Here is a 27182-nt window from a genome sequence, read left to right on the forward strand (position 1 = left end):
TCAAAAATGTAGTTCCACACTTTACGTATCGCAATGAGGGGCGGGATGCTGCAGTGGAGACCATGGTTCGCCAAATCAGGTCGTTGGGACGGGTGACTAGCCCCCTCCGACTCAGCGCCGCCCGCGCTCGCCGACAAGCCCCAGGAAATTTTTGGGCGCGCGACCAAGATTGCTACCACCATCGCAGTCAACACCAGCATGGCCGAACCTGGTGCAAAAGCACCGCCTACTGGCGAGGCTTCGGCCGGGCCCAAAAAACCTGAGAAGCCTCCGAATCCCGTGTGGAGGATGATGGGTGCGCGGTTCCTCCATCTTGTGGGAGTACAACGACTAACAAGTGCAGGCCTGCCAAACTTGCGACTCAGGCTCCCCTCGCGCAATTGGATGATATTTCTCTCGATTACAGGATCATGGACTGCGGCAGTCATGTACGATCGTCGCCAGAAAAAGCGCATACAAAAGAAATGGGCAACCGTTGTCGAGCACATTGCACACGAGCCGTTGGACGTACACCAGCTGCCCCGGAAACTTACCATATACTTGTCTGCGCCGCCAGCAGATGGAATAGTGCCCGCACGCGATCACTTCCACGAATACGTCAAGCCCATTCTTGTCGCTGCGGCGCTGGACTGGGACGCGGTAGAGGGCCGAAGGGAAGGAGATGTAAGAGCTGGGTTAGCAGAGCGAATACGGAAGCTGAGAAAGAAGAGGGGCGAGGCGACCGCTGAGCCACTGGAATCAGGACTTGAGGAGGAGCTAGAAGGTCTAAGGCAAAGAGCAGGTGTCAATGGGTGGAATGGACCAGGAGGAGACATTGTCATTGGAAGATACACATGGAAAGAATATGTGCGAGGACTGCATGAGGGTTGGCTAGGACCTCTGGACGCTCCACCATCCGCAGAAGCGTCTGTCGAGGTACCAGTCGCTGCGGTTGAACCCACACCTGCGTCCACTGACGGCACCACACCTGCTACGACCGACGATGTGTCACCCACCGCTACCGAAGCTCCCAAACCAGAAGAGGCTGAGAAGCCTAAAGAGGAGGAGGCCAAGCCCAAGAAGAAGAAGCAACCACCGCCATACATCTCAACGGCCGAATACCAAAACGCCGTGCTCTCGCCAAACTGCCCGCAAGCACTTGGCCCCGCCGCCGTAGTACCGCTTCCCCACCTTCTCGGATTCTTCAACTTCCCCATCCGTATGTACCGTTTCTTGAACAGGCGACAAGCGGCGGATATCATTGGCAGGGAAACTGCGGCTGCTGTCCTTGGTGCATACCGACCATTTGAGACTGCAGGCGAAGCGCCTGTTACAAACGAGGAAGATGGACACAGTAACGCACAGTGGGAACAGCAACGACTGCTCGCTCATGAGGAGCCAGACTGGTCCAAGACTGCACGAAAGCGTGAAGAAGGCGACACCAAGGAGAGGGTATGGCTGGACGAGATGGTGCTGGATCCGAGAATCGCTGAGCGCATGAGGAAGTTTGCACTGGATGCTGAGGTTGAAGCGCGCGCAAACAGCGTGTCTCTCTCATCAGAAGGATCATGGTTCAGCTCGCTGTGGCCGAAGGAGAAGCCCAAGGGTGCTTGGGAAGGATTGAGCGACGAGTAAAGACGTGTAGATACCCATCTCACCTTCTAGCATGTGTTATATAGTAGCTGGGGTGTAAGAGTAGACGTGTACATGATAGCGCCTGGACGGATTTGAATGAGACTTCAACAAATCAGACGTCAAGAGCCAATCATGATTCCTTCGGCGGCTGCAACAGTGAATACCAAAAGCTGGTGGTAGCAGCTTGGCACTGACGAGGCGGCTGGCTGCCCCGCCAATTGCCCGAAGGAACCTTGGAAGCTTCGAGCATCGCTGCAATTGATCTCAGACTCGCAACCAACCATAATCTTGTAAATATCAGAACGCCTGTTCACAAGCTTACTGCCAGGAAACCCATCACGGTACACTTTACAGCCAGCCTGCGACACGCTTGCACAGTCCACATCACGCCGTCATGGTAAGTTGCCCCGCCTGGGCAAGTAAACAGTCGCTCACGCACAAGCACAGGCTTTCCAATCAAAGAAGCGGCTCGCGCTCGCCATCCTCGACTTCCTCCAGACCTCGCAGACGGATGGCTCAGTAGCACCCGACGACGCCGAACAGCTCGAAGTCGCCGCCAATTGCATCGCCGAAGCCTTCAAGGTCGATGCCGCCGACGAGGCCGCAAAGAAGGACGCCATTGGCGACCAGAACCTGCTCGCAATCTACAACGTCTACGAGAAGCTCAAGGGCAAGACGACTGCCACAACCGAGGGAGCGTCGTCGGCAAAAGAGGCCCGGCCAGCAACGCCGCAGACACCTGCCGCCGGTTCTGGATCAGGCGGACCCAACAAGGATGAAGCAGAGAGGCTCAAGGGCCTGGGCAACGAGGCCATGAAGAAGAAGGACTACGATGCTGCCGTCAAGCACTACACTGCCGCCCTCGACGTCATCCCGCTCAACCCCATCTACCTCTCCAACCGCGCCGCTGCATACTCAGGCCAGGGCAAGCACGAGCTAGCCAAGGAGGATGCTGAGATGGCAGTCGCTGCTGACCCCAACTACTCCAAGGCCTGGTCGCGTCTCGGTCTTGCAAAGTACGTTCTTGGCGACGCAAAGGGCGCCATGGAGGCATACAAGGCTGGCATGGACGCAGAGGGCGGCGGCTCCGAAGTCATGCGCAAGGGCTACGAGACCGCCAAGAGGAAGGTCGAAGAGGAGGGCGGCGACGTCGGCGCGCCTGAAGCTTCTCGAGGAGCTCCTGGTGGAATGAGTGGTGGAATGCCTGATCTCTCAGCACTCGCTGGCATGCTCGGTGGAGGCGGCGGCGGTGGCGGAGGAATGCCTGATCTCGCGGGTCTGATGCAGAACCCCATGATGAGGCAAATGGCACAGAACCTCATGAGCAACCCAGATATGATGAGCAATCTCATGAACAACCCCAGGATAGCCGAGATGGCTCAACAATTCGGTGGAGGAGGCCGGGGCGGAGGAGGCGGTGGCGGTGGCGGTATGCCCAACATGCAGGATCTCATGAATGACCCCAACCTGGCCGAGATGTAAGTGAAAAAGCCATCTAGAAACCTCAAGTTGCTAACGAAACACAGGGCCCGCAACTTCATGGGAGGCGGAGGCGCTGGAGCAGGCCGTGGAGCGGGTCAATAAGATGATACAACCTGACTGCAATGAGTAGATGATTGGCGTGAGCAGTGGCCCACCAAAAAGCAGTCTTTACGATTAGAATTATGATACCATGTACAAATTCGTTTTGTATCCATGAGGATCCCGTCTTGGGATCCATGACTATCATTTACGCTGTGGGATGCATCATCGTGGCACATCTGCCATTACAGCCTCGAGTGGCTTGTAGACCCGAGCCTATTCGTCTCAATCACCCCTTCCTTCACTCAGATGGCTCTCTGCGGTCGTGCGCAGCCTCAGCCTCTGATTCCCGACTCCAAACCTGTAACCTCGAATGGTTTCCCCCCTCTGCACATGCTCAATCGAGCTTCAAGCCCCAAAGCCCATCTCCCAGATAGTGACCCGCCTCGCACGCCTGCCCCTTCTTGACCTTCTTCATTTCATCTGTACTCATCTTGAGCACACCAACCATGCACGCCGTCTCCTTGCCCTCGGCCTCAATAACCACAACCTGGCCCTCCTTCAAGTCTTCGGTGCCATATTTCTCCTTGTCCTCGTCGCTCAGCTCGGGCCCTGGTAGGCGCCCGCCCGGTGATGTGAGACCAGGGGCCATGAGTGTAGCGCCGGAGAGCACGAAGCGGATTGCGCCGCGGTCTATACGTAGGCGGTTGAAGGCGAAGGGGTATTTGTGTACGAGAGTGAGGTGGGGCAGGAGCGCGTCGTCCATGTGTTGGAAGAAGAGGGGGGTGGAGTTGAGTGTGTATAGGGATACGCGGTCGGGTCTGTGAGTTGGAGTGTTAGTACGTGGCTTGGTGAACTTTGTGCATCTTTGCTGCAGCTTTGGCTGGCGACTTACAGCTTAACGAGATCCAATTGCTCCTTCTTGGGCAGTATGTCTTCAATGTATGGCTCTAGCTTTGGGTACTCTTCGAGCACTTTTGAGCGAATGGCGCGCTGGGCGCTGGATTTCACCTTGGACTTTGCGCCCGAGGTTATGCTGTCTTCTTGTCAGCCATCCCTGCCCAACATGACGCGTAGCAGACGTACTCTTTCTTGAACATTGTGGCGGTTGTGTACGTGGTCGAGTGTATAGAGCGTGTTTGGTGTTGAGACTGCTGCTGTGTGCATAGTGCCCCGCCATTGCCCCTCGCAAGACGCGCTAGTGGGCTGTCAGGGATCGCGTGCACTTTCCCTTGAGCGCTTCTCTCCTTCTTTTCATTCCACCCTCGCTGACACTCTACGGGCCAATGTGCAACAGGGTCCTGGAGTTTGCTACCCGCTACCGGGCTTGACGTCATCAGCCTGAGACTCAGCCCGCTCCTTCGCACCATCAACTCTCATTCATTATCTCTCCACCGCGCTGCCTCATCATCATAGCCTTACTTGGGTGGTCTACATTTATTTCCATCTCAGCTGTTGCAAATCACTTCTCAAGCATTAGTCAATGGTCTGAGTAGGGCCAGAATGTCTGGTGCCGCCCAGTCTGCAGATGCGGCCTCATCACATCCAACTGAGTCATTGGGAGAAAAGCTGGATCACGAGAAGAATGGTGTAGAGTGCGAGTTTTGCCCGAAGTTACGATTGTCGAATCCAGAATATTTTAGCGTACTGTATCATGACTTGAAAGATGCTGCAAAAAAGGGATGTGAGCTGTGCCAACTTCTTCGCGAGGTTAGCGAGACGGCCGCCAGTACTGTAGGAGAGAATATTTGGGAACATGCTAGAATACAGGTCACACCATGGAGCAGGGCGGTGTTGGGAACTGCACCAAAACTCAGTATACCCCTCGTGGAGGCATGGCAAGAGCTATGTACGTCCCAGCTTGCTTGCCTCACTGCCCCCATTTGACCGACTCTAATGACAACACAGCCTTCAATTACACAAGCTTTTATCTTACAGCCGGTAGGTACATGTTTACTACCGAAAGAAACAGCAAAACTAGTATCAAGCTCATGTGATACAGCACATGAAAGCCAATGGCCTTTCCTCGCCTCTTCTGTGCCACCCGATGACAATCCAAAGATCAGCTACTGTGCGCGTTTCGTCACAAGCGCCCTACATAGCTGCGATTTAGAGCACAAATCATGTGCATCTCGCGGGCTGTACTCTAACTCGCCAAGTCCAGATACGGACATGTTCGTTCCTAAACGCTTATTGTACATTGGCGACCAACAAATAGTGCTTCAGACAAGACCGTACAATCCAGCAGATAGAGACATGACACCGGATGGGAAGAGTCCTCGATATGTAGCCCTGACTCACTGTTGGGGCTCTACTCCAATCACCAAGACTACAACACTTACACTACCTGACTACATGGACGACGGTATCGAGTGGACGGATCTGCCCAAGACATTCCAAGAAGCAATATTGTTGACGCGCAAGCTTCACATCCACTACATATGGATCGACTCGTTGTGTAAGTCCGAGCCAGCCTCAGACTACATCTTGCCAGCGCTGACGTTCTTTACCTTTGCAGGCATCGTACAGGACTCTGTAGCCGATTGGGCTCAACAGTCTGCTCAAATGGCCGACATATTCTCGAATGCATACCTCACGATTGCCGCATCTGCCGCAAAGAATGGAGAGGAAGGCCTTTTGAACCGTCACAAGCTCTCAAGGATCAACATAGAACACAACAGCAAAGCCTATTCTCTCCATTTCCGCAAAATAGAGCGCCATGAGATGCGACAGAAAGACTCAGCCCCTTTTCCGGAAGAAACGGAACTGACATTGCGAAAGCGTGCCTGGTGCTTCCAGGAAGAACTCCTCTCTAGACGGGTTGTTCATTTTACAAAAGACGAGATTGTCTTCGTCTGCCGTGAGGCGACTATGTGCGAATGTACGACTCGCTGGACATCCCGGTTTAAGTTACCACCAATCATCGGTACCAGTCATCGCACTCCAAATGCTATTTGGGGTAGCGTCATTGAGCACTACACACGGCGTCAGATCAGCTTCTGCAAGGACAGGCTACCCGCACTATCCAGCTTGACGCGATTCTTCGAGAGCAACCAAGATAACTACCTTGCGGGGCTTTGGGAATCGCATATGCCAACGAGCCTACTTTGGTGGACCGAACACGGGACCCGTCCAGATTCGCACGAAAGCTCTCAATCAAACCCATCATCTTGGTCTTGGGCATCTCTCGAAGGCATGGTGCATGACTTTGCAACCAGATCGCAGGCTCTATGCGACATGGAGGAAGTGGCCGTGATGTTGGACGCCCGCGTCTACCCCACTACAGACGATCCTAGGGGCATGGTATCAGGAGGACACATTACGCTGCGAGCACCATTGCTTCCACTCGACGGCATGTGGAGAGCATACAAGGAAAGAAAAGACCTGCCATACTGTATATTTGGAAAGGAACTTCCCCGTTTATACACTACTAAAAGCTTTCACGTCAGTTGTGGTCCCGGCTGGGACCAGGAAGATCAGTGGACCGAAGAGGATATTTGTTCTTGTCTGCTCGATGATACGGTCAGACTTTCATCGTCGATTCTGGCCGACGGCTTCGACACACCTCTTTTCTTTGTTGTCATTCGTACCGCTTATCCATGGCGGCATTACCAGTCTGTGAATGGCAGACTAGAGCTTCAAGGTTTGCTGCTCAAGCCGTTTGAAGGATTTGAAGAGGGTCATCAAGAAACGGCAGCGGCAGCGGAACATAGGCTCGTGTTTGTGAGAATCGGGATGGGAGTAATGGAAATTTCCAAGAGAGACGCAGAGAAAGCACTGAAGCGGTTCGGGGATACTGTCCTGACGGTGTTTTGATACCTCTGTAGTCTCTTCCTGCTTCTAGCTACCCTATGTTGTGTTATGGCCTTTGGTTCCAGCATAAACATTTCTGAGTCCTGGCCGTCATGGTACATACAGCTGTGAATCGTCACACTTCAGAGTAGAGAACCTCATGTGCACCAACAATTGTGAACCAATACTTCAGATAAGTTAGGTCACGCTCGATCCAACGAGTATCCATCTTACTTATTCGAGTATTTCTCAGATTGTCACAACCAGAACATTGCAATCAGCATGCATTGACTACCTAACAATATTTGGAAAGTTCCACCTAGCTTCCCAGTCTCAAGTTACACCATCCACCATACCATACCTGGCAACACAACAAGCATGTCTCACCAATACCATAACATCAACATGTACCAACACACACTCAGGGCAGCCCCCTCCCACTATTAACAGCATCCGCAAGCTGACTCGTCCCCGGCCTATTCTCCGCATACCGCTCATAACTATCCAAATAGAGCTCATCAGTACTAGTCGTCATCTTGACACTCCTATCCGCCTCAATCGCATCGATCCACCTCTTCCATCTACTCCCCTCTTCAGCCTCAGGCCAGCCCCTATACGGCCCCAACACCCTGCGCAACCGCAGCACCCACGGCGCAATCTGTACATCCACAAAAGAGATTTGGGGGCCGAGAAAAAAAGGCCCGTTCGGATGTGCGGCATCGACTAGCTTGCCGATTTGATCGCGCAGTTCTTTTGCGTGGGAGACTTGGTCGTTGGAGTCTTGGGCTTGGAGGAGCTTGTAGAACCATGGGATGATATGGCGGTTGATGTGGTCGGACCAGAGGCGCGAGGTAGCGCGCGTCTGTGCATCTGGAGGAAGGAGTTGGGGTCCGGCTTGGAGGTCTTCGAGGTACTCCATGATGACTGTGGATTCGTGAGTTGACCATGTTGGACCGTGTCGGAGGGCGGGTACTAGACCGCGTGGGTTGACGTCGAGGAGGCTTTGGGGCTTCTTGTAGGGATCCACTTCGATGTATTGGTAGGGTATCTGCTTGTGCTCTAATGATATCCACACGCGCTGCACAAAGGGGCTGACTGATGTTAGGACCGTGAATGTGAAATCAAAGCGCTTTTGTTGCTGTGCACCAAGAGGACATTGCTTACCAGAACGCGCTGCCATATAACTTAAGGTCGTCCTCTTTCGAATGGTTCTTGACTGTCGTCAAAGCATTGCCGGTCGCTTTCTTGTGGTACGTCTTCTTGGAAGGATCTCCGCCCTGGTTGGTGTCGGTCATTTTGTATCGAGCAGGTATACTAGTAGTTTGCAGCGACAACTGTGATTGGAATGAAGCAAGACTTGAGCGGGATGTAGTGTTTAAACTGATGGGATGATGGGTGCAGGGAGAGGGTAAACGGCGGGGTAATGTGCGAACGAATTTGGATACAGAGTTCATGAACCATGTGAGAATGTGGGAATCAGGGCATGGAGCGAGTAAGGGGTCATAAACAACTGTGCAAATTCGAGTGCTGGGGGTCGTCCATGTTCTTTGCCCGCAGATCAAGTGCATACGTCATTTTGATGCACGCTGAGTGGATCGCCATTGCATATGGTCATGGCCAGATGGGTCGGCACAACAGGAGCATGGAGTCTGAAATCGAACGAGATCATGAAGGCTTACCTGCATTCTCCTCCTATCGTCTTTGTCGATCTTTGCCTGCCACCTGACGACGCTATTCTTCTTCACGCGATCACTCTCCTCGAGTGTGTGTTTATGTGGCCCGGCAACGCCATCGCCTTTGCCATTCCCGCCATTCCCATTGACTCTCTGGAATGTGTAGAACTTCTTGGGCGAAGGGCCAGATGGTGTTGGGTATTCCTGCATGTTCATCCCTGACTGAGAAGCCATGTTTGGAGGTACATCCCAAGTTCCAGCCGGTTGCTGTGGCAGTAACGGTGGCTGTCCGAAGAAGTGCGGGTTCTGATTCTGGCTTCCACCACGACCTGGGTTTGTTGGCATGTTTGATGCTATCGGGCTAGGCGGATCGTTTTCCGTGCCTGGGGGTCGCCGACCAAGCTGTTCCTCATACTCGCGGCGGTCGAAGAACTCGGTGATCTTGATCTTGACATCGCATAGATCCCGCTCTCTCGCAATTCTCTTCCTCTTTTTCTTGTCTGGGTCTGTCGACTTTTTGGTTCCTGGTGGCCGCCCCTTGAGTCGACAGTCCCAGTAGTGTGATACGAAGCGCTTGCGTTTATGCCGCTGGGTCGAGCGATGCGAGTAGACGTTGTCGATGTGGGGGAAGTAGGTCTGGAATCTACAATCAAGATTAGTGCGTGGCTTCAAGTGCCGAGCGAGAGAGACCATACTGCTCCTCAGTCAGGGTGATCATGTCATCCACGTGGAATAGCCTCTCTCTCCACTGCTCCAAGTCTGGCGGGTTGGGGATGAGCTTCAGGCCCTGGAACTGGCCATGGTTGGACAATGGAGAGTCGTCCTCCCGACTCTCGTGCTTGTGCGGCACAGGCGCTTGGTCAACATGCCGTGGCAGCGGTTGGGGTGCTGCGAGTATCGGCGGTGCAGGCGGTGGCAGAGGCAGCTGTTGAACTGGGCGCTGGACCGCCTGGGGAGGAGACGCGTGGTATGGCTGCGCGTGGTCTTGCAGCGGGGGAGGGGGCGCGTTCATGAATCGTGGACTTGCGCCATGTTGATAGCCCGCCGGCTGAAAAGGCGGGTACGGGCCTGAGGGCGGAAGCGCATGCTGCTCGAAATGCACTGGCAGCGCGTGGGCATGCGCGTGGGCGTGGCCATGTGGCGGCGGTTGGGGATGCTGTGGTGCGCTCAGGGCGTACTGTTGCTGGTATACATCGCTCGCGTCGAGGTTCTGAAGCTCCGGGAGGACGTGATTGTGGGGGTATAGCGTTCCGTCGGGCGACTGGTGGAGCGTTTGAAGAGCACCAGGGTGCAGCGACCGGAGCTGCTGGAGGACAGGTGAGGAGGCCTGTTGCATGATGGCGCCGGTGGTGGACGCTGCTTTAGCCCCCAAGCCGTTTTCGTGAGAGAGGCAGATGCTCCGATGATCCAATGTCCGGTTAATCAGAGTTGGCGCGTACGACAGTCGTAGACACACACATTTTTGCCTGCACAAAGGACTGCTATAGTTGTTGCAAAAGGGTGTTGATTACTTCATTGTCTGTTTCGACTCTACGTGGCGATAGCCTCCCACGCTTAGAACAGCATTCAGCCGCCCAGCTGAGCAGCCTTGAACTTGACTGCTTTTGCAGCACTTGCAACTTTTGGCATCGGAACACATGGGCAAACGCTACAAATGCCCCCTTTGCATAATCATCCTCGTCCTTCCGTCTAAAGATCAAATCCAGTCCCGTCAAAGGGACCGCTAAACCGCAACGCCATGCCCATGCCGTGACGAAGAGAAGCATAATCATGAAACACAACCGCATCTACCACCCTCTACTCCCCAGGAAGAAGATTGCTCTTGACAGCAAACATCTTGGACGTGACGCCTGCCGTGAATCCATCCACCTGCCTCGAGTATTGCTCCACCTGTCTCGAGTTGAGGAGCGTCTCCAGTCGGCTGGGCTCCTGCGGCAGCTTGAACAGCCTTTGCCATTCATCCTCGGGAAGGAGGGGCTGCTTTGACGCCGTGCGCGCCGCGTTCTCCGCCTTGCGCTTCTGCTGCCATGCGGTGATCTTGGCCTGCTCACGGGCGAGCGATCGCTGGTAGTATTGGTAGTTGTTGATCTCGGTGTGGTGGTTCTCGATGCTTTCGAGGAGCAAGTCGCACGTCTTCTCAAGGAAGGGGTCGATTGAGAGATCGAGCGAGTCGAAGTTGGGGAAGAGGGGAGGCTGGGGCGTGTTTGGGTCTTGCTGCAGGGCGGCTAGGTTGGGTGGGAACTTGAGTTCTTCCTTGGGCGCATCCGAGGGTAGCTGGTGTAGGAGCGAGGTGAGGAGGTGCGAGTTGCGGATAGTCACTGGAAGCTCGACCAGGATGTCGTGGTATCGGAGGCCGCTCTTCTGGAGGCTGGTATTGTCAGTTTCGCCCAAACCGTAGAATCGCCTGCACACACCTCTCAGTCGTAAACTTGCCCTCCTTGTATGCCGTCATGAACGAGGGCGAGAGCCTGTATGCGCGCAGGTTGAGGGTGCCCTGTGAACTCCTGCTCACATCGTAGATCAAAGCGACAGTCCTCTCGTTCGGCTGGCTCTGGTAGTAGAACTGGTTCTCGATGGTGCTCAAGTTGACAAAGTTGCCCATGCTTGTGCTCGTGTACCAGCCCACGTTGTTCGCGTCCACGTTGACCTCCCGGAGAAACTTGATCATCTCGTTGCCGTATGCAATGTTCTGCTTGGCGCGGGGGGCACCAGCAGCGAGGTTCGCGACGGTGTCGTTCTGGCCATCCGCCTGTGCCGCAGCGTTTACTTCGGGGAAGGGGAACGAGTTTGTGATTTCCAGTACGCCGTCCTTCTCCATGCCGACTATGCTGCCAGTCGCAAGCGAGGGGAAGGACTTGCCGCTTGCGGTAGCAATCTTGATCGCGACCTGCGGGCCATAGTCAGTCTCCCGTAGTCACAACAGCCCTCTATGGAGCTGTCCTTCTAGCACAATGGCGGGGCGCACAGTGGGGTACTGGCTTTGCACTTTTGCTACGTACCAGGGCGTCGATCTGCACCTTCTTGAACAGCGCATCTTTCTGGGTGTCCGCCATCGTGAAGTCGTCGAAAGGGTGGAGGTGAACGTTCGGCGAGGGTAGGAAACGATAGGCGTGCGTCGTTGTAGGAAGCAGAATTCGGGCTCCAGTGACTCTGCCAAGATTCACCTCGCTTAGGACATCATTCATCACGCTAGCCTAACTCGACTAGCCTAGACATAGGCTCAGCGCTTCACCACCATTTGCCAACTCACGGATCAAGATCACAAATGGTCTCGTATCAGGATCGCAACGGATCCAAGCTCCCTGGTGGATTCTATGGGCAGCGAATCGAAGGCGATGCGATAAGCCTTGATGGAAGACAGTCCGCATGCCTTGGGATTCTATAATGATTGCGCGAAACACTAGATTACACGGAGCCCAGTGATGAGACACGCCATAAGGAGACAAGTTCTGGCGTTGACTAAGAGACACGAATCAAGAGTCGGACGCGTTGGCGAACATCACTCTAATTGAAGCCCCAGGTGCGTGCAAACAAGTCATGCTAATGATAATGTAGTACAAAGCAACAACGCCCTACACAGATGCAGTGGTATCCAAAAGCTGGTGCTAAATGCGAATGCAACCATCCCTCCTCTTTCCTCTGTCATAAACGCCGTATTCAATCATACCATATCTTGATCAGAAGCACCCTTGCTTAACTCCCCATCTTCAGGAGGCTGCAACCCCTGTTCTGCTTTCCCTCTTTCATCTTCAATTTCCACAACTTCTTTCGAGACACAAGGGCCTCCCGCTTCGACATTATGCTTCTTCTTTTGGTTGCTGTATGGATTCCATCGTGGCACTACGGGTTGTCGCTGCGGTTTGCGATTGTTTGCTTTGGGGTTCTTCGTAATCGATCCATCGTCCATGCGCATCCATTCCGTTTCCTCGTTGTCGATATGATCAGAGATATCCGCATCGTTTTCATCTTCCCAGATCATGAGGTTGGTACCGTTGATCTCGATTGAGCGGCCACCAGTGCGTGGAACGAAGAAGACATCGGGGCCAGCCTCGCTGAAGTCTTGTTCCCATGTTTCTTTCTGCTGAAGCTTAAGGATGTAATCCATTGGCAGCGCATATAGGACGTTGTCGTCCTTATCGTAGAGCTCTTTGAGCGGGTAGTCGAGACAAGCTAACCCGAACTTGCAATCGATCCGGCTTGACAGAGGATGTATGCGTCCACCGAAAATCTTGAGCTCGAAAGCGATTCCACTCTCCGTCCACATGTTGTCGCCAAAGAAGACCTCGGGCTCGGAGAGAAGTGGATGATCGTGGTGCGGCCCAGACACTTCACAAAAGTGTGCAACCTCGTGCGCCAAACAAGTGGCGAGAAACATGTTGTATCGCAGCACCATCGCCGGCTCTCGATATCGTAGTAAGCTGAGCTTCTTCGCGGTAGTGTAGAAGTCTGAATGAAGACAAATACGACTTGTATGACACTTGTGGTTGATTTTTCGCATCAATCCTTCCTTGTAGTCCTTGACGAGGCCCATTGAAGCGTATGCCGTCTCTGGCGGTAGAGGATCGTGGTGGAAGTAAAAATGAACCGTGTCAACCTGGTTGTCCAAGAAACCCTTGAACGTCGCATGGTGTTCTTCAGACCATGCTACGTCCTCTTTGATACGAAAACAAGGCTGGCCGTATGCTGCGGACGTCTCCTCACAATGCTCCCTTTTGCCAAACACCAACGTGTGCCAGAAGTGAGCAGTCGCTCGAGATGTCAACATCAGAGTAGCTAGTTGCAGAGCCGGTCTCAAGACCTCATAGATCCCATCTGGACATCCGTGCCAGTTCTCTAGGCGGAAGATAGAATGTATGTCGTTATCCAGTGTGCAGACGGGTTTGGGCGTATCCTTTCCAAAGGCTACAGCCTGCTTCTTGATCAAGTCTACAGGATCAAATCCAAGCTTCACAGCTTTCTTCTTATTCACATCCTTACGATGGCCAAGTAGTCTGCGGTATTTCTCCAGTGCCTTGCGATCCTCTATCTGAGCGAGGTGGTGGTTTATCGAGATACTGAGCTGTAATCCAAAATCTTTCGGCACTTCAATCGTAGAAGGTGTGAATGAAAGTGACTTTTGATAGTTCAAGACGTCCGGTAGATCGTGGACCAGCTTATCGATACATTCATCCATTATCTTTCCTTCTTTGAGCTTGTGTATAAGAACTGCGTTCTCGCCGCGATCTTCAGCCCGGAGGTCCCCATCGCCACCACCAGGTAGAAGGTGGCGCATCCTCTTAGATAGACCTGGCGGTGGTCCACACTCTGGAGGCGGAGTATTCGATTCCGTAGGTGTCCAATCCATGCTGTCCGGATCTTGGTCCTGGAAAGCAACCTGTGGTGCGTCGCCTTGGACTGCGCCTTCTTCGTTGAGCTGCACATCTTGATTCAGACGTTCTTCGATGAGTTGTGTTGTATGTACCATTGCCTCATAAGCCTTACGGTATCTAAAGGGGTCCATTCTGGTTGCCGTCAGTATCCTGGAAGGATTGCGTCGGGTAGATCGTTTGCAAAGTCGCTCCAATTTCACACTCAAACGAGCGGCAGGCAGCAGGCGACAGCGTCAGAAGTAGGCAACAGTTAGCCGTAGATGATCCACTCATAAGGCTGCCTTGGTGGTTTGTAACAGGGCGTTTCGTGGCTGCATCAGCTGAGAAACAATGTTTCTTTGTACGTGCCGCTGGTAATGATGCGCACTTCGAGCCCGCTGTGTCGCAGGGAAGAGGCAAAGTGTCTAACACCTGCCATCTCACCTGTCCTGGCTACGCAGCGTAGGTATGGTGTATCGGCTGCTGTTGAAGGGAGTCTAGAGTGGGGTATGTCTTACTAAGTCGACGAAGCGGTCAACGCCCGCTAAGCGATAGGAAAGGGTCTATCCAAAACACAGAGCCAAGATGATAATAATGAGGGACGAAGGTAGCGTTGAGATCGTGAATCAGCAAGAGGACGGTGTGAGCTGTTTAGCGCTAGTGTGCCAAGAAACAGCAGCGCTAGCTTTTCGTCACCGGCCGATCCACTTCACGCCTCTGGACGACGCCTGGACGTGTTGTCATCTTCCAACTGTAGACGCGCCACCACCTTTCCGTTGATTGCGACTTAATGCTGGCAAGACATGGTAGCCGTCGCGACCACTGCTACCCCCCAAACCTCTCCGCGCACGCACGAGTGACATGATGCCAGGTGTACTCGCATCCCTTCGTCCAGTAACCGAACGCGAAACGATACCCCATGTTTTCGCCAACGTGCAGTATTGAGGACCGCAATCGGGGATCTCAAGGATAATAACGCTTAGGGCCAGCGTGGAGAGTGATGAAGTGTTCTGATCCCGCTCGGTTTTCTTATCGTTGCTTCCCTACGAACCGAAAGACGACGTTCGACAGTTCGTAAAGATCAAGGCAAATGCACGCTGAACTGAGAGTCAACATCAGAGCGTCGACGAAGGACTTGTCGATTGTAACATGACACGATGCAGTGGGAATAGGTATTCGGATTTGACCACATCCATGGCGAACCTGCAGTTGCATGGTCTGGAGAAGGTCAACTTTTGCGATCTTTGTATGCGAACATGCTACGAGAGTCGCGCAAATCTCTCCTCTCGTCCGACCTTTTCGTTCACACCTGTGTTTCACTAAGCTGGCTAATAGTTTTAGGAATATGTCATCGAAGACTCCACAGTTCAAACTCAATACTCATGATAATCGAGTCTATACTAGGACCAGCCCGGTTGTATCGTAGCGGTCTCGGTGCGTACCGCAATATGCAGGACCTCCTTCGTCAGCGCAATTCTTGGAATTTTAAGCGACATATTAATTCAAGATTCAAGGGGAAACTTTTACTGGCAGGCCTCAAACACTATTCGGCTGGCCCCGGATTGATCAGATGGAAGAAATTTACCGCCGCCCAGAACCTCCTGAGACATCAACACCCCCAAAAGATCAGATTGAAGCAACTCACCAACTGCATGTTGCCTTCTTGGGTAATAACATAAAGGGTTATCGATCAATAAGGATGTTTAGGCGGCTTAGAAACCTTTCCTCTGATCAATCCGGGATCAGCCGGATAGCGTTTAGGGGCTGCCAAAAACAGGTTGCCCGAATTCAATCAAACGCGTTGACAGAGCGTCGTAAGCAAGGCCATTACATATGAGTCGGTTTCAAATTCAACAGAGCGATAGCGGCTCGATATCCGGCGTTTCAAGCTGACAGAATAGCGTGCCGCACTTCATGCGGGGTGTTTTCCCGAGATCATTCCTCTCCACCCGGCTCCGCGCTAGTGTTTGGATTTTGAGGCGGAATCGACTAACTCGATCGGTGCATTTATGAATTCACCGAGTCAGAAAGTCCCGACGACGATGCATGATCACGATAAAACAACATTGAGATCCACGGGATGAAGATGCAGCTACGAAGATCATCATATCGAAAATGCTTTCAGGAGCAGCTCTCATCACAGAAGCGGGGTCTGGTAGGTAAAGTTTTGTTTTCTATCCATCATGGTCCTCAGAGATATATCGTACAACCAAGGAAAAAGACGACTGACTCAGTGGCAGGCTTCGGCCAGAGCGCAGCATACTCGCTGGCCCAGCATGGTGTTCGCCAGTTCGCGCTCGTCGATACCAACGAAGCCGGCCTGCAAGAAACCATCGAGAAGCTAGCATTGCAGTACAAAGTGACAGACGTGCTGAGCGTGTCCACCGAATGCAGCACCGAAGAGGCCGTCGAGGCCGCTGTTCAGCAAGCTGCATCGCGCTTCGGGCGAATCGACTTTGCCATCAACAATGCAGGCTTCGGTGGGCCGATGGGCGGCAGTCCTGACACAGTGCCCGCCGCATTCGAAGCTCATCTTAAAGACCACGTGACACTTTTGTGGTTGTGGCACCGGGCCGAGCTTCGGCAGATGCTGCGCCAGGAGCCTCGCGATTGGCGGTATGGGCGTGGAAGCATCGTGCACGTCTGCTCGGTATATGCCTTCGCTGCTTCGCCACCTGGAATCGCTGCTGGTGCCTATGTAGCGGGTCGTCACGCTATTCTTGGTTTGACACGTTCTGAGGGTGTGCTGTATGCGCCACAGCAAATCCGCATCAACGCGCTCTGCCCTGGTTATATTGCGTCTCCTACCATCGACTCTTCGGAGCAGATCAAGACTTTCATCGGTAACCTTGTGCGCGAACGTGTGCCTGCAGGCCGGCTGGGACAGCCGGAAGAGGTTGCTGATGCAGTGGCGTTTCTGGCAGGGCCCATGAGCAGCTACATGTTTGGTCAGTCACTAGTATTGGATGGGTATGTTCTCTTCAATTTCGATATCAACAAGCGCATGAAAGGCTAACTAGACAAAGGGGATACCTCGCTCAATGAGAGCCATGATATAGAACTTTGATAAATCTGATGAAATAATGGACATGTAATGCATACATACCTTCAAATCCGGTCTCAGAATTGGTTTATGGCGCGACGTGTGCTGAATGTGAGCTTTGCCATGCCCCAGGGCGTGCTCGAATCCATGACGGCAAACGCCATCACAGATCATCTCATTGAAGGCTCCAAGTCTGGTATGTGGCCGCGACTGATGCTAGAAGGAAGCGCTGGTCCCGTCGTTATTCAGTAGCGAGCGCGCTTTGAGGCGTCGGATGCATGCGCGCACCAGACGGAGATTCGCTCGGATGAGTTCAAGACAAGCTGGCGCAAAAGCCGATATGTCGCTGGCCGTGCTGTTGGTGCCCCCGGGTGAAGAAGGAACACAGGGAGCGTGCCCAGATGTGACGAGCGCAGCCTCAAGGGAGCCCAACACTGCGGAGAAACCAGTGAGTCGCAATGTCATCAATTCGTTACTGAGCGCATCGGCTTCGTCGTCCGCGAGATCGTAGCTACCGAGAGAAAACTTCCAGGGCAGATTTGCGTGTTGACTTTCGCTGGTGTTGTTCGTCGTTGTAGTCGTATTGGCGCTGCTGGCATCCGTGGAGGTATCGGTAGCATCCTTGTCCTTCAGGTTCCATAACCGACACAGCCAGTCAACCAGATGGGCGCATAGGATAGTGACAGCGGTAAGAGGGAGTCGCTGCTGGCGGCATCGTTCGCAGCTCAATACGGTGAGGCAGGGTTGTTCCGCAGAAGACGTGACTTGGATTGCGGTTTCGAGTGGTACCTGCGACGACGTGGTAACCTCTTCGACGCGTGCAAGCGTTCGTAACGCAAGAAAAGCACAACCACAATCAACGCGATGCATCTTTGCTCCTGCCCTCCATTGTCGCAGAGATGGCTGCAACTTATCTAATATCGAATGTCGAGTCAGGGGCTCTCAAAGTGTCAGGAACTACCGAGCTCGGCGTGTTTTAGAGTTAGGTGCCCGAGAGGGGGTTGCTAAACCAGTACAGAACAAGTTTGATCACTATGTCAGCCATTGTAATATCGTCCGACATCTGAATACGGATAGTGCCATTTGGATGCACGACATGATTAATCCCCCGAGGACAACTGATGACCGCAACTGTCTTACTGTGCCATTGTTTACAAAATGGTGTCCTCACAACAAGAAGTAGTTCAGGATGAGATAGCCGTCTATCTCTCTACACCACTCCATAGAGTTTACCAAAGAACTAGTGAGTGTACAACACAACTGCGAAGTTTTTTATTCCACGATGGCCGTTTTTGATAGTCCCGCTATCACTCCAGGCTCCACCGTCCTCGTTACGGGGTCAAACGGCTTCGTTGGTGCTCACGTTGCAGACCAGCTTCTCCAACAAGGCTACAAAGTGCGAGGCACAGTCCGAGACGCGGCCAAACATCAATGGCTCGTAGATCTTTTCTCGCAAAAGTATGGCAAGGACAAGTTTGAACTCATCACCGTCAAGGACATGAGAGAGCCTGGCGCATTTGATGACGCGGTCTCAGGTATGATCCCCGTCTCGAGGTCGCAATGCTCCAATACTGACGAAACTCCACTATTCAGGCGTGTCCGGCATCGCGCACGTGGCCTCAGTGCGGAGCATGGATGTGACACCAGACGAGTTGATTAGAACCACAGTGGCCGGAACACTGAGTTGTCTGCAGGCCGCGGCTAAGGAACCCAGTGTGAAGCGATTCGTTCTGACGTCGTCGTCCGCTGCAGTCCGCTCGCTGCAAGCATACCGTGGAACCGATACAGTGTCTGCAGATGAATATGACGAGCAAACACTGGCCTTATGTAAGAGTATTCCCGACGCTCTTCCGCCCATGCATAAGTTTATGATCGCCTACTTTGCTTCCAAGGTAGCGTCAGAAAAAGCTTTCTGGGAGTGGGTGAGGACCAACAAGCCGCACTTTTCTGTCAACGCGGTGCTACCCTGTACTATCTACGGGAGTCCATTGGATGTGGCTCACCAGGGCTTTCCGTCTACTGCGAGAATCCCGCTCCAGATTCTTGACGGCGATGTCGACTCTATCAAACACGTCCAGCGTTGTACGTAATCCCTGTCATTCGTTTGTGCAGCTTAAGCGGCGGCTAATACTCGAGCAGTCTACTATGTGCACGTGCAGGACGTCGCTCGGCTTCATGTAGCCGGCTTGATCCATCCGACTACCACCGATGAGCGCATTTTCGCTTTTGCCGCTCCATATTCCATCAACGAGTTTTTCGACATCTTCGCGAAAGCTGTCTCGGGCCACAAAACCCAAAAGAAACTCGAGGGCTTAGATTTTCCGCTGGCAGAAATTGGACCCCGAGGAAAGGCGGAAGCGCTGCTGAAGGACATGGGTCAACCTGGATTTGCGGGGTTGGAGGAAACCATCATAAGCAGCATTCAATCGCGTATAAACACGTCTTCGTAGCTTCAATAGATTTGAATGAACATCTGTACCATGTTCGGAGTGCTGCTTCGCTAGGCAGTGTGGGCTTGCTTCGAGCAGATCGGAGCTTGATGTTGGGCTTGTGTTCATCGTATTCGTACATTGGCCCTACCCGGGGCGGCCCTAGCGCTGGAGTTAGCGTGCCCCTTAGGAAGCTTCATCGCGAGGACTTCTTCCGATCACAGGCAAATCTTCCAGATGCGCTGATAATGACGACGCGCGACTATCGACATCTCAGCCGATCTCGTCGCAGCAGACTGGATACGCCACGGCCAGGAGTCCAACGAAAGCACTTCCTTGGAGCCAGGATGTAAGTTTCTTCACGTGCGTCTCACCGAATGGCAATTTTTCCGAACACCCGGCACAGGAAGTGGAGAGCCCCAATGACAACAATCAGGTGCTATATTTTGACAACTACACGAAACTAAGTTTTGACAGAAAAAGAGAGTTCAGATCGCTTGACAAAATAATAAATCCTTGCAACTTCTGTTTCGCTCACGAAGACTCGTCCTTGGCCTCTTCCGCTAATGCTTCGCGCATCGACTTGCTGTTTGGATCGAAGTAGGGCTTCTCTCCGATGCCACATACACGGTATCCGAATCGATCGCCATACTCATCATAGTCCATGGTAGCATTGTGCACCATACTGCGGTTGTCCCAGATAGCCATGTCATTTGGACCTTGCCACCTGAAGCGACACTGTAGATCGTGGTTGCGGAGTACCATGTCCATCAGCCAGTTCAGGATCATTTCGCTCTCTGGAGGAGTTAGGCCGTTGATAGAGCCTGGGTAGGCGCCGATGGCGAAAACGCTCTTCCATCCGGTCACGGGGTTCGTGCGGATGACCGGGTGTACCGCCTTCAGAGGGTTGCCAACGTTCTCGGGGTGGCCACGGGCGTCGGTGTATACTTGAAGGTTCTTCATCTTGATGATCTTCTCAAAGACTGCGGAGAGACGTGTCAGTGGGTAAGGACTTTGATGACTTTTGCTCGATCTGACTTACACGGTGCGGTGTAGTTGGCAGTCTTTCCTTCCAGCATTTTTCGCATGGGCTCGCTGATGCGATCGTACACCTCATAGCCAGATGCCCACAATGTGTCTGAGAAGATCATCAGGACGATGCATGAAGGTATGATTTGAGGAACACATACCTCCTCCAACAGAGGGCAGCTCCACGAGTCGTAAGCATGTGTAATCGGAAGGCACTTGTTCAGACTGGATGTCGCTGTGCCACGACTCAAGCGCCTGCCTTGCGTTCCCTAGATCACGAGGCACAGACTTGCCCTGAGCCATTATCCTCTGCTTGGAGTTGATGGTGCTGATGTGGAGGTCGTCGCCACCCAATGCTCTCTGGGGGTTGAGAACGGGGTGAATGTGTAGGGTTGATTCCTTCGGCTTTCCCACCAGCTCGCCCATGCGCTGGATCAGTGTTTTTTGGAGATCATTGGTCATGTTGTTCTGGGCTCGGAAGAAGACGACTCCGCGTCGGGAGACTACAGAGACATCTGTCAGCTCCGTCTTCCACAGGCGAGTCTTTTGCGTACTTACTTGTGATTGCAAGGTCTCTTAGTAGCTCATCGGAGTTAGGTGCGTTGAGCATCTCAACGAGATTAGCCTCTGGAAACTCGGTGCCCACAGTGGGCGTCACCATGAACTGCTTCAGAGGTTTAAGAACGCCCTTCAGCTTCAATGGCTTTGGGAAGCTCGTTTCTTGGGCAAATCCCCTGCGAAGCCATGGCGAGCGAGCTGGTTGCAGTACTGTAGAGCGCAGTGCTGGTGCAGCGCGGCACACTAAGGCGTTGGCAGTTCTCGACATTATGGTAGATGATGATACTATTAACTAGCAGCAAAGGATGGCAAGATGTAAGTGGTTCTTGATCATTTGGAAGTGATCTCGCCTACTGTAATAACAGGCTCAAGGAAGTCCATTTGTTACCGGGAAACCGAAAAGTCGGCGCATTTCGATCTCACCAACGTAGTATGCGGTGCATATGTTCACGGTGGTACGAGCTGTGAGGAGCGATCTCAAACGTAACGTCTTACGTGGCTGCGTAAAGAAGCTTGGCTATTTCGCATTGTACACAGGTAAATCGTGTTCTATACTTGTCGGCTAAGGTCTACGGTATTCTCACAATCACATGAATACAGCGAATTCCTCTAGGGTACAGTTTACCTAGGTACCAATGCGAACAACCGCCCTCCTTCGTAGCTAATGCATGAAGACCCATAGTGGTGGGTCACATATGTTGAAACGGGGCATTTGTGAAACATCGGACCGAGCTACCCACGTACTCTGCGGGACATTTACGAGTATACTCCCGAAGATTGAACTGCCGGATCCTCAGTTCTGAGAGTGGTGATGATACACGATGCTACTGCTTCGTTTACTCCCCGAAAGTTCAGTTGCTAAGGCTAATCAGTGAACAATGATACCACACTGCTTCAGCCAAACTCTCAGACACCGAGAAAAGGCTAGCATACAATAATTGGTTTTGGGTGCGTCCGGTCTTTTCCGTGTATTCGAGAGTTATCTTTCCTATTCATAGTCGAACACTTTTCCCTCGAGTTTGTGCTGCCCTCTTAGGACGTGCACACCTTGTTCTACAATCGAGCTTTCTGTTATCTCCCACCCTACCGTATCGAAAATTTGGAGAGATAGCGTTCACTTTCCACATATGGCTAAGAAACTTATCGTCGTTACTGGTGCGACTGGCAACCAGGGTGGCTCTATCGCCCGCGGATTGCTGAAGACAGGAGACTGGCATGTCCGCGCTGTGACTAGAAATCCTAATGGAGAAAAGGCGCAGAAACTTGCTGCAGAGGGTATGGAAGTAGTTCAAGCCAGCTATGAAGACGAAGAGTCTGTCAGGAAGGCATTTGCTGTAAGTCACTTACTGTTTACGCTCTTTGGTTGATCAGTATCTGACATGAACAGGGTGCGCAAGCCATCTTTGCGGTGACTCAATGGTGGGAGGCTTTCTTCAAAGGCGCCGGCCAGAAAGGAGCTGGTGAGGTGGAAGAGCGTCAGGGTATCATGCTTGCGAAGCTGGCGGCCGAAGTGCCGACGTTGGAGCATTACATCTGGAGCACACTTCCTGCGGCAGATGTAATCACCAAAGGCAAATATCCCGTTCCTCATTTCGACTACAAGGCCAAGGTCGACGATCATATCCGGAAAAACATGCCAGATTTGGCTGCTAAGACAACCTTCCTGATGTTTGGTTTCTATCCATCCAATTTCGCCTTCTTTGGCATGTTGAAGCCACAGCCAATAGTAAGTCAATGCCATCGCAATGCGCCCCAATCACAAGACTGATCAATTTGCGAATAGGCCACTGCGCCAGGGACATATGTTTGGATGGTTCCGTCGGATCCAGCGACCGTTTATCCCATGGCCGGCGATATGGCCAAAGACCCTGGTGTTTGGGCACGCCAGGTTCTCGCTAACCCCAAGTTAACACATGGGAAGTATGTCGGCGTGTGCACAGAGGTAATCACTCTGGGAGAGGCGTTGCATCAGTGGGAAATCGTCTCAGGCAAGAAAGGTGTATATGTTGAAGTCAAGCCCGAGGTAATCGGCCAGTTGTTTGGCCTGGCAGGAGAAGAGGCCGTCACCGGAGTGTTGTTTGGTGAGGCAGTAACAGATTGGTTTGGCCACATCAAAGAGCAAGGTCTTTTTGTCACAAAGGAGGAGCTGGGCATCTCGATGGATGAAGTGTCCAACTTCAAACAGAGTCTTGAGGCGGTAAAGCAGTTCTTGGGCTGATTGCCGCATTAGTAAATTTAATTAACATGGAATTAGCATGTGATACCGACTCTAGCTGAATTGCAAACAACATCGGTCGAAGCAATGTTCGATCCATCGTTCGTTCGTTGTTGCTGGTGCTCGAATGCAGGTTGTGTCTCCACTTTTCTCTTCTACATTCGACCAAGACATGACTTGTACTTGACGTAAGGGAGTCAGAATTCTGGAAAAGCGTGCATACACGTCATCTGACCAAGGTCGCGCCCAGAGATAGCATGCCAAGCAGCTAGGGTGAATTAATTGCGAATCAATTCAGAATTGAATCAGAATTAATTCTTCTTTAATTTTAATTTTTAAGATATTGTTGCATCCCGTGGAAAAGCTCGTATCGAGGTCTCAAGGTGGTGTAATCTGTATCGTTTGACGAGGAACATGTGCGTAGGTGGTTGCATCCGAAGAAGGCCCTTTCGGACATATTTCATTCGTCCGCTAGCCTCCACGCGAAAGTGCTCATCCACATAATTTAGTCAACAGATCTATAAAGCAATATTTGCCTAGCGTTTAAGGCGGAAACACGAGGCTCTTGACCAACAATGCGCTTCAAGGAGCTTACGGAATACCACGGGTTCCAATCGTGCTAGCTATTGGGCGTGCTTGTCACTTCGGCCCGAAGGCTTGTATATATCTTATCGTAAGGACTTGTGGGTGCAACCGAACAAGGCCCTTTTGAGGACATCCCCTTGGATCGCTTGTCTCCACGCAAGCCCACCAGAATAGGGGCAGCGCATGAAGATAGCGCCCGGATCCGGTATGTAGCATTAGCTAATATCCCGGTGGCCATTCAATTTGTCCAGGTAAAGCGATACTGCAGAACCAACGAGTCACTCAAGAGCTCTGTAGTTCATACCGAACCATACGGAAAGATACTCGTGAGGAAGAAATGTTGCATATCACTAGCCAAGTGTCTTTGGTTGACGTGATACGTACGCTGCAATTTGAACAATAAACCCTGCTTTGTCCACCGCTCTCTTGCTTGTTGAATAGGTAGGTGTGCCAACCTCCGAATATGCCGTTCTTCTTGTTCATCGTACAACGCAGTAAACTGCCTATTGATGATCGTGTTTTCAGCCCTGGTGTATTCGGCCGTAAATCTGTCTCGGAAAGTTGGAGCAACGGCCTCCGACTGCAAGCCAAGCCAAGCCTAGGTACTCGTCTTCGGTACCGAACGATCCGTACTTCCCCACTTACAGATGAGGGAGAACAACAAGGAAACGTGTGTACGGAGATGCTCTTTGCTGGCGGCTCCAGAAGCCACCAACAAGCCAATGGCGTCCCCTAGCCAGCCCGACCAATGTCTAACTCCAGGTTTGTCGTGGATCGTCGCAACACGAGCCCGAGCCCTGCGTGAACCTGGACCCCGCAGACCTTGGCAACCCACCTTGGAAGGTATGAGATGTGGAAGGTCTGTCTATACCCTAGCCGATGCGTGCTTCCCGATCGGTACATCCCCGTCATTGGGCCAAGCGACCGTTTCCAACACACAGGCACGGTTGCGGCGTAAGACGTGCGTCGTTCCGAGCCCTGTGTTAGTGCAGACTTGATTACTTATTGAATGTTGTGCGGTTCCAATACTGTGGTAAAAGACAATGGTTTGGTGTTGGAGGCAGCTAGCAAGAGCATGTTTCACTTGCCCGTGATAGCAGGGAGGAAGGATCGTGAGTGGGCCACTAGCAAGGGGCTGTAGCACCTAATCTGAGCTAGGAGGATTACGCTCCAGCATGCAACCTTGGACGTTGCAATGCGTCGGCTCCTTTCGAAGTGTCCCCAGATCGCGAGATCTCAGTGCCACATACGAAACTCTTGCCTCCTACCACCGCGGCAGTTGGGGATCGGATGACCAACACGTGGCTGCATAGCAAGATTACTAGTATCAGCGCTTGTTATCAGCCAGAAACCATTCCGAAGTCCCTCCATATTGTCAGGTCTTAGCGTCTGTGCGCACCCAACGAGCCAAGTCAGCCAACGAGCCACGCGTACCGCGCATCATCGTGTGTCGTCCCATCTTCAACGCGTCATAACTCCACCACCATGGACCCAATTCAAGAAGCGATTAAATATTTGGATTCGCAAGAGTCTGGTGATAAACTTTCGTACCGACAAGTCGCGAAAAAATTCGGAGTTGATCGAACGACGTTATCGCGGAGGCACAAGGGATCACAACACTCCCGGCACGACGAGGCGCGCGAGCGACAACTGCTCAACCCACAACAAGAGCATGAACTTGTGTTATACATAGAAAGATGCGCAAGGCGAGGCTTGCCACCAACGCGAGAGATGATACAAAATTTCGCGGCGACGATAGCGAAGTAGGAGGTTTCCTAAAGCTAAGTTACCCGGTTTCTCCATCGCCACGCCGACGAGCTTACCATCAAATAGAGCACCCGAATCGATCGTGACAGGCACAAAGCTGACTCGCCGTTTAAGTACAAGCTATACTTCGACATGCTTTATTCAAAGATGCAAGAACACGGTGTTGAAGAGCGTAACACATACAATATGGATGAGAAAGGCTTCTATGTTAGAGTAGTAAAGCGTAGCAAACGTGTCTTCTCTAAGGCCTCAATTAAGTCCAAATTAGCTCTACAAGATAGCAATCGTGAATGGATAACGCTGCTAGCTTGCGTATGCGCTTCTGGAGAGGCATTACTGCCAGCTCTTGTGTACCAGGGCACCTCCGGCATTCAATCGGGATGGGTGGACGCTGTAGAGGCCGGGAAACACGAGGTTTTCTTCTCAAACTCGGAGACGGGATAGAGCAACAACGACATAGGTTTGGCATGGCTTAAACAGGTTTTTGAACGCTTCACGAAGCAAAAAGCGCGTCGTAACTACCGGCTTTTGATCCTTAATAGCCACGGCAGTCATCTCACGACCGACTTTATAGATTTTTGCGATAGCAATCGCATCCTCTTGGCCGTGTTTCCACCTCATTCAACCCACAGCTTACAGCCGCTAGATGTCGTCGTCTTCGCGCCTCTTTCAAAGTACTACTCCCGTGAACTCGATCGTCACCTCCAGCGTACGCAGGGCATCACGAGAATCACGAAACGCGATTTTTTTTGAGAACTTTTGGCCCGCGTGGACCTCTGCAACCACGCCGGAGATCATCAAGAAGAGTTTTCAAGCTACAGGCGTGTGGCTGATGGATGCAGAGGTTGTTCTAAAACGCTTCAACAACCGCACTTCGCGACAAGATGAAGCTTTAAAAATTGGTCAACACGGCGACGGCGATAGCTGGAGAGAGCTGCGAAAAATTTACGACGCTGCGGTACCTGACAAGGCGACTCTTGAAGCCCAGCAGCTTAAGGCTTCATTACACTCGCTACAGGTACAAAACGAACTACTCCACCACGAGAACCAAGGTCTGCAACAAGCGGTTACAGCGAGAGAAAAGCGCACCAAGAAGAGCAAGACTATGGACCTTCAACAGCACGAGGAGTACCACGGCGGCGCCGTCTTCTAGTCTCCAAGAAAGCTTCGCGAAGCCCGCGAGCGCGAGCGCGTAAGACTAGACGAAGCCGAGCAACTACAACTCTAAAAAACCCAGGATAGACAGCTGAAAGCGGCGGCAACAGCATACAAAAAGCAGCTTCAACAAGAAGCGCGGGTTGCTCGACAACAGGCCAAAATACAGCGTAATGGCGAGCGAAAAGCGCGGGCTGAGGAACTAGCTGCGCAACGGGCGCTTAAAAAACAGCAACGCGACGCTGCAACCACAGAAAAATCTCGCGATACAGCAAATAAAGGCAAGCGAAAAGCCTCACACAAAGCAGCAAAAAATCTAACGAAGCGTCGTCGTGTTGCTGCTGCATCAAGTCGGGCTGACGCTGGTCCGCCAGCGGCGTCTCCCCCACCCAAAAACAGCGCGCGCGGCCGCCAAATCAAGACGCCAGCGAGATATAAGTAGTGTAAACGATG

The 27182-nt window shown here is 52.4% G+C and overlaps 10 protein-coding genes across 10 annotated transcripts; 5 read left to right on the forward strand and 5 right to left on the reverse strand.

The window, feature by feature from the left end:
- Nucleotides 1–198: 198 nt before the first annotated feature.
- ACET3X_009617 (uncharacterized protein) lies at nucleotides 199–1706 on the forward strand (the record flags this gene model as incomplete). The annotated part of the gene is made up of 2 exons (XM_069455752.1): nucleotides 199–295; nucleotides 344–1706. 2 exons carry the CDS (start codon nucleotides 199–201, stop codon nucleotides 1612–1614), a joined length of 1368 nt encoding a protein of 455 aa, XP_069302450.1. The 3' UTR covers nucleotides 1615–1706.
- A 302-nt stretch (nucleotides 1707–2008) lies between these two features.
- Nucleotides 2009–3198, forward strand: ACET3X_009618 (uncharacterized protein; the record flags this gene model as incomplete). The annotated part of the gene is made up of 3 exons (XM_069455753.1): nucleotides 2009–2011; nucleotides 2062–3092; nucleotides 3141–3198. 3 exons carry the CDS (start codon nucleotides 2009–2011, stop codon nucleotides 3196–3198), a joined length of 1092 nt encoding a protein of 363 aa, XP_069302451.1.
- A 334-nt stretch (nucleotides 3199–3532) lies between these two features.
- On the reverse strand, nucleotides 3533–4235 carry ACET3X_009619 (uncharacterized protein; the record flags this gene model as incomplete). Its single annotated transcript, XM_069455755.1, has 3 exons — nucleotides 3533–3956; nucleotides 4031–4171; nucleotides 4222–4235. 3 exons carry the CDS (start codon nucleotides 4233–4235, stop codon nucleotides 3533–3535), a joined length of 579 nt encoding a protein of 192 aa, XP_069302452.1.
- A 3113-nt stretch (nucleotides 4236–7348) lies between these two features.
- Nucleotides 7349–9936, reverse strand: ACET3X_009620 (uncharacterized protein; the record flags this gene model as incomplete). Its single annotated transcript, XM_069455756.1, has 4 exons — nucleotides 7349–8018; nucleotides 8092–8204; nucleotides 8607–9243; nucleotides 9296–9936. 4 exons carry the CDS (start codon nucleotides 9934–9936, stop codon nucleotides 7349–7351), a joined length of 2061 nt encoding a protein of 686 aa, XP_069302453.1.
- Nucleotides 9937–10397: 461 nt separating this feature from the next.
- Nucleotides 10398–11653, reverse strand: ACET3X_009621 (uncharacterized protein; the record flags this gene model as incomplete). Its single annotated transcript, XM_069455757.1, has 3 exons — nucleotides 10398–10968; nucleotides 11015–11487; nucleotides 11600–11653. The coding sequence occupies 3 exons, from the start codon at nucleotides 11651–11653 to the stop codon at nucleotides 10398–10400; spliced, it is 1098 nt and encodes a 365-aa protein (XP_069302454.1).
- Nucleotides 11654–12114: 461 nt separating this feature from the next.
- ACET3X_009622 (uncharacterized protein) lies at nucleotides 12115–14544 on the reverse strand. Its single transcript, XM_069455758.1, has 2 exons — nucleotides 14467–14544; nucleotides 12115–14101 (listed from the first exon to the last, which is right to left on the reverse strand). The coding sequence occupies exon 2, from the start codon at nucleotides 14098–14100 to the stop codon at nucleotides 12262–12264; it is 1839 nt and encodes a 612-aa protein (XP_069302455.1). The 5' UTR covers nucleotide 14101; nucleotides 14467–14544; the 3' UTR covers nucleotides 12115–12261.
- Nucleotides 14545–16063: 1519 nt separating this feature from the next.
- Nucleotides 16064–16993, forward strand: ACET3X_009623 (uncharacterized protein; the record flags this gene model as incomplete). Its single annotated transcript, XM_069455759.1, has 3 exons — nucleotides 16064–16103; nucleotides 16189–16918; nucleotides 16975–16993. 3 exons carry the CDS (start codon nucleotides 16064–16066, stop codon nucleotides 16991–16993), a joined length of 789 nt encoding a protein of 262 aa, XP_069302456.1.
- Nucleotides 16994–18273: 1280 nt separating this feature from the next.
- ACET3X_009624 (uncharacterized protein) lies at nucleotides 18274–19441 on the forward strand (the record flags this gene model as incomplete). Its single annotated transcript, XM_069455760.1, has 3 exons — nucleotides 18274–18526; nucleotides 18585–19073; nucleotides 19131–19441. 3 exons carry the CDS (start codon nucleotides 18274–18276, stop codon nucleotides 19439–19441), a joined length of 1053 nt encoding a protein of 350 aa, XP_069302457.1.
- Nucleotides 19442–19954: 513 nt separating this feature from the next.
- Nucleotides 19955–21275, reverse strand: ACET3X_009625 (uncharacterized protein; the record flags this gene model as incomplete). Its single annotated transcript, XM_069455761.1, has 4 exons — nucleotides 19955–20403; nucleotides 20463–20558; nucleotides 20611–20952; nucleotides 21008–21275. 4 exons carry the CDS (start codon nucleotides 21273–21275, stop codon nucleotides 19955–19957), a joined length of 1155 nt encoding a protein of 384 aa, XP_069302458.1.
- An 859-nt stretch (nucleotides 21276–22134) lies between these two features.
- Nucleotides 22135–23225, forward strand: ACET3X_009626 (uncharacterized protein; the record flags this gene model as incomplete). The annotated part of the gene is made up of 3 exons (XM_069455762.1): nucleotides 22135–22341; nucleotides 22395–22733; nucleotides 22791–23225. The coding sequence occupies 3 exons, from the start codon at nucleotides 22135–22137 to the stop codon at nucleotides 23223–23225; spliced, it is 981 nt and encodes a 326-aa protein (XP_069302459.1).
- Between the last annotated feature and the right edge of the window lie 3957 nt (nucleotides 23226–27182).

Source organism: Alternaria dauci, chromosome 10 (assembly GCF_042100115.1).
Source record: "Alternaria dauci strain A2016 chromosome 10, whole genome shotgun sequence".
In the NCBI taxonomy this organism is placed as follows: domain Eukaryota; kingdom Fungi; phylum Ascomycota; class Dothideomycetes; order Pleosporales; family Pleosporaceae; genus Alternaria; species Alternaria dauci.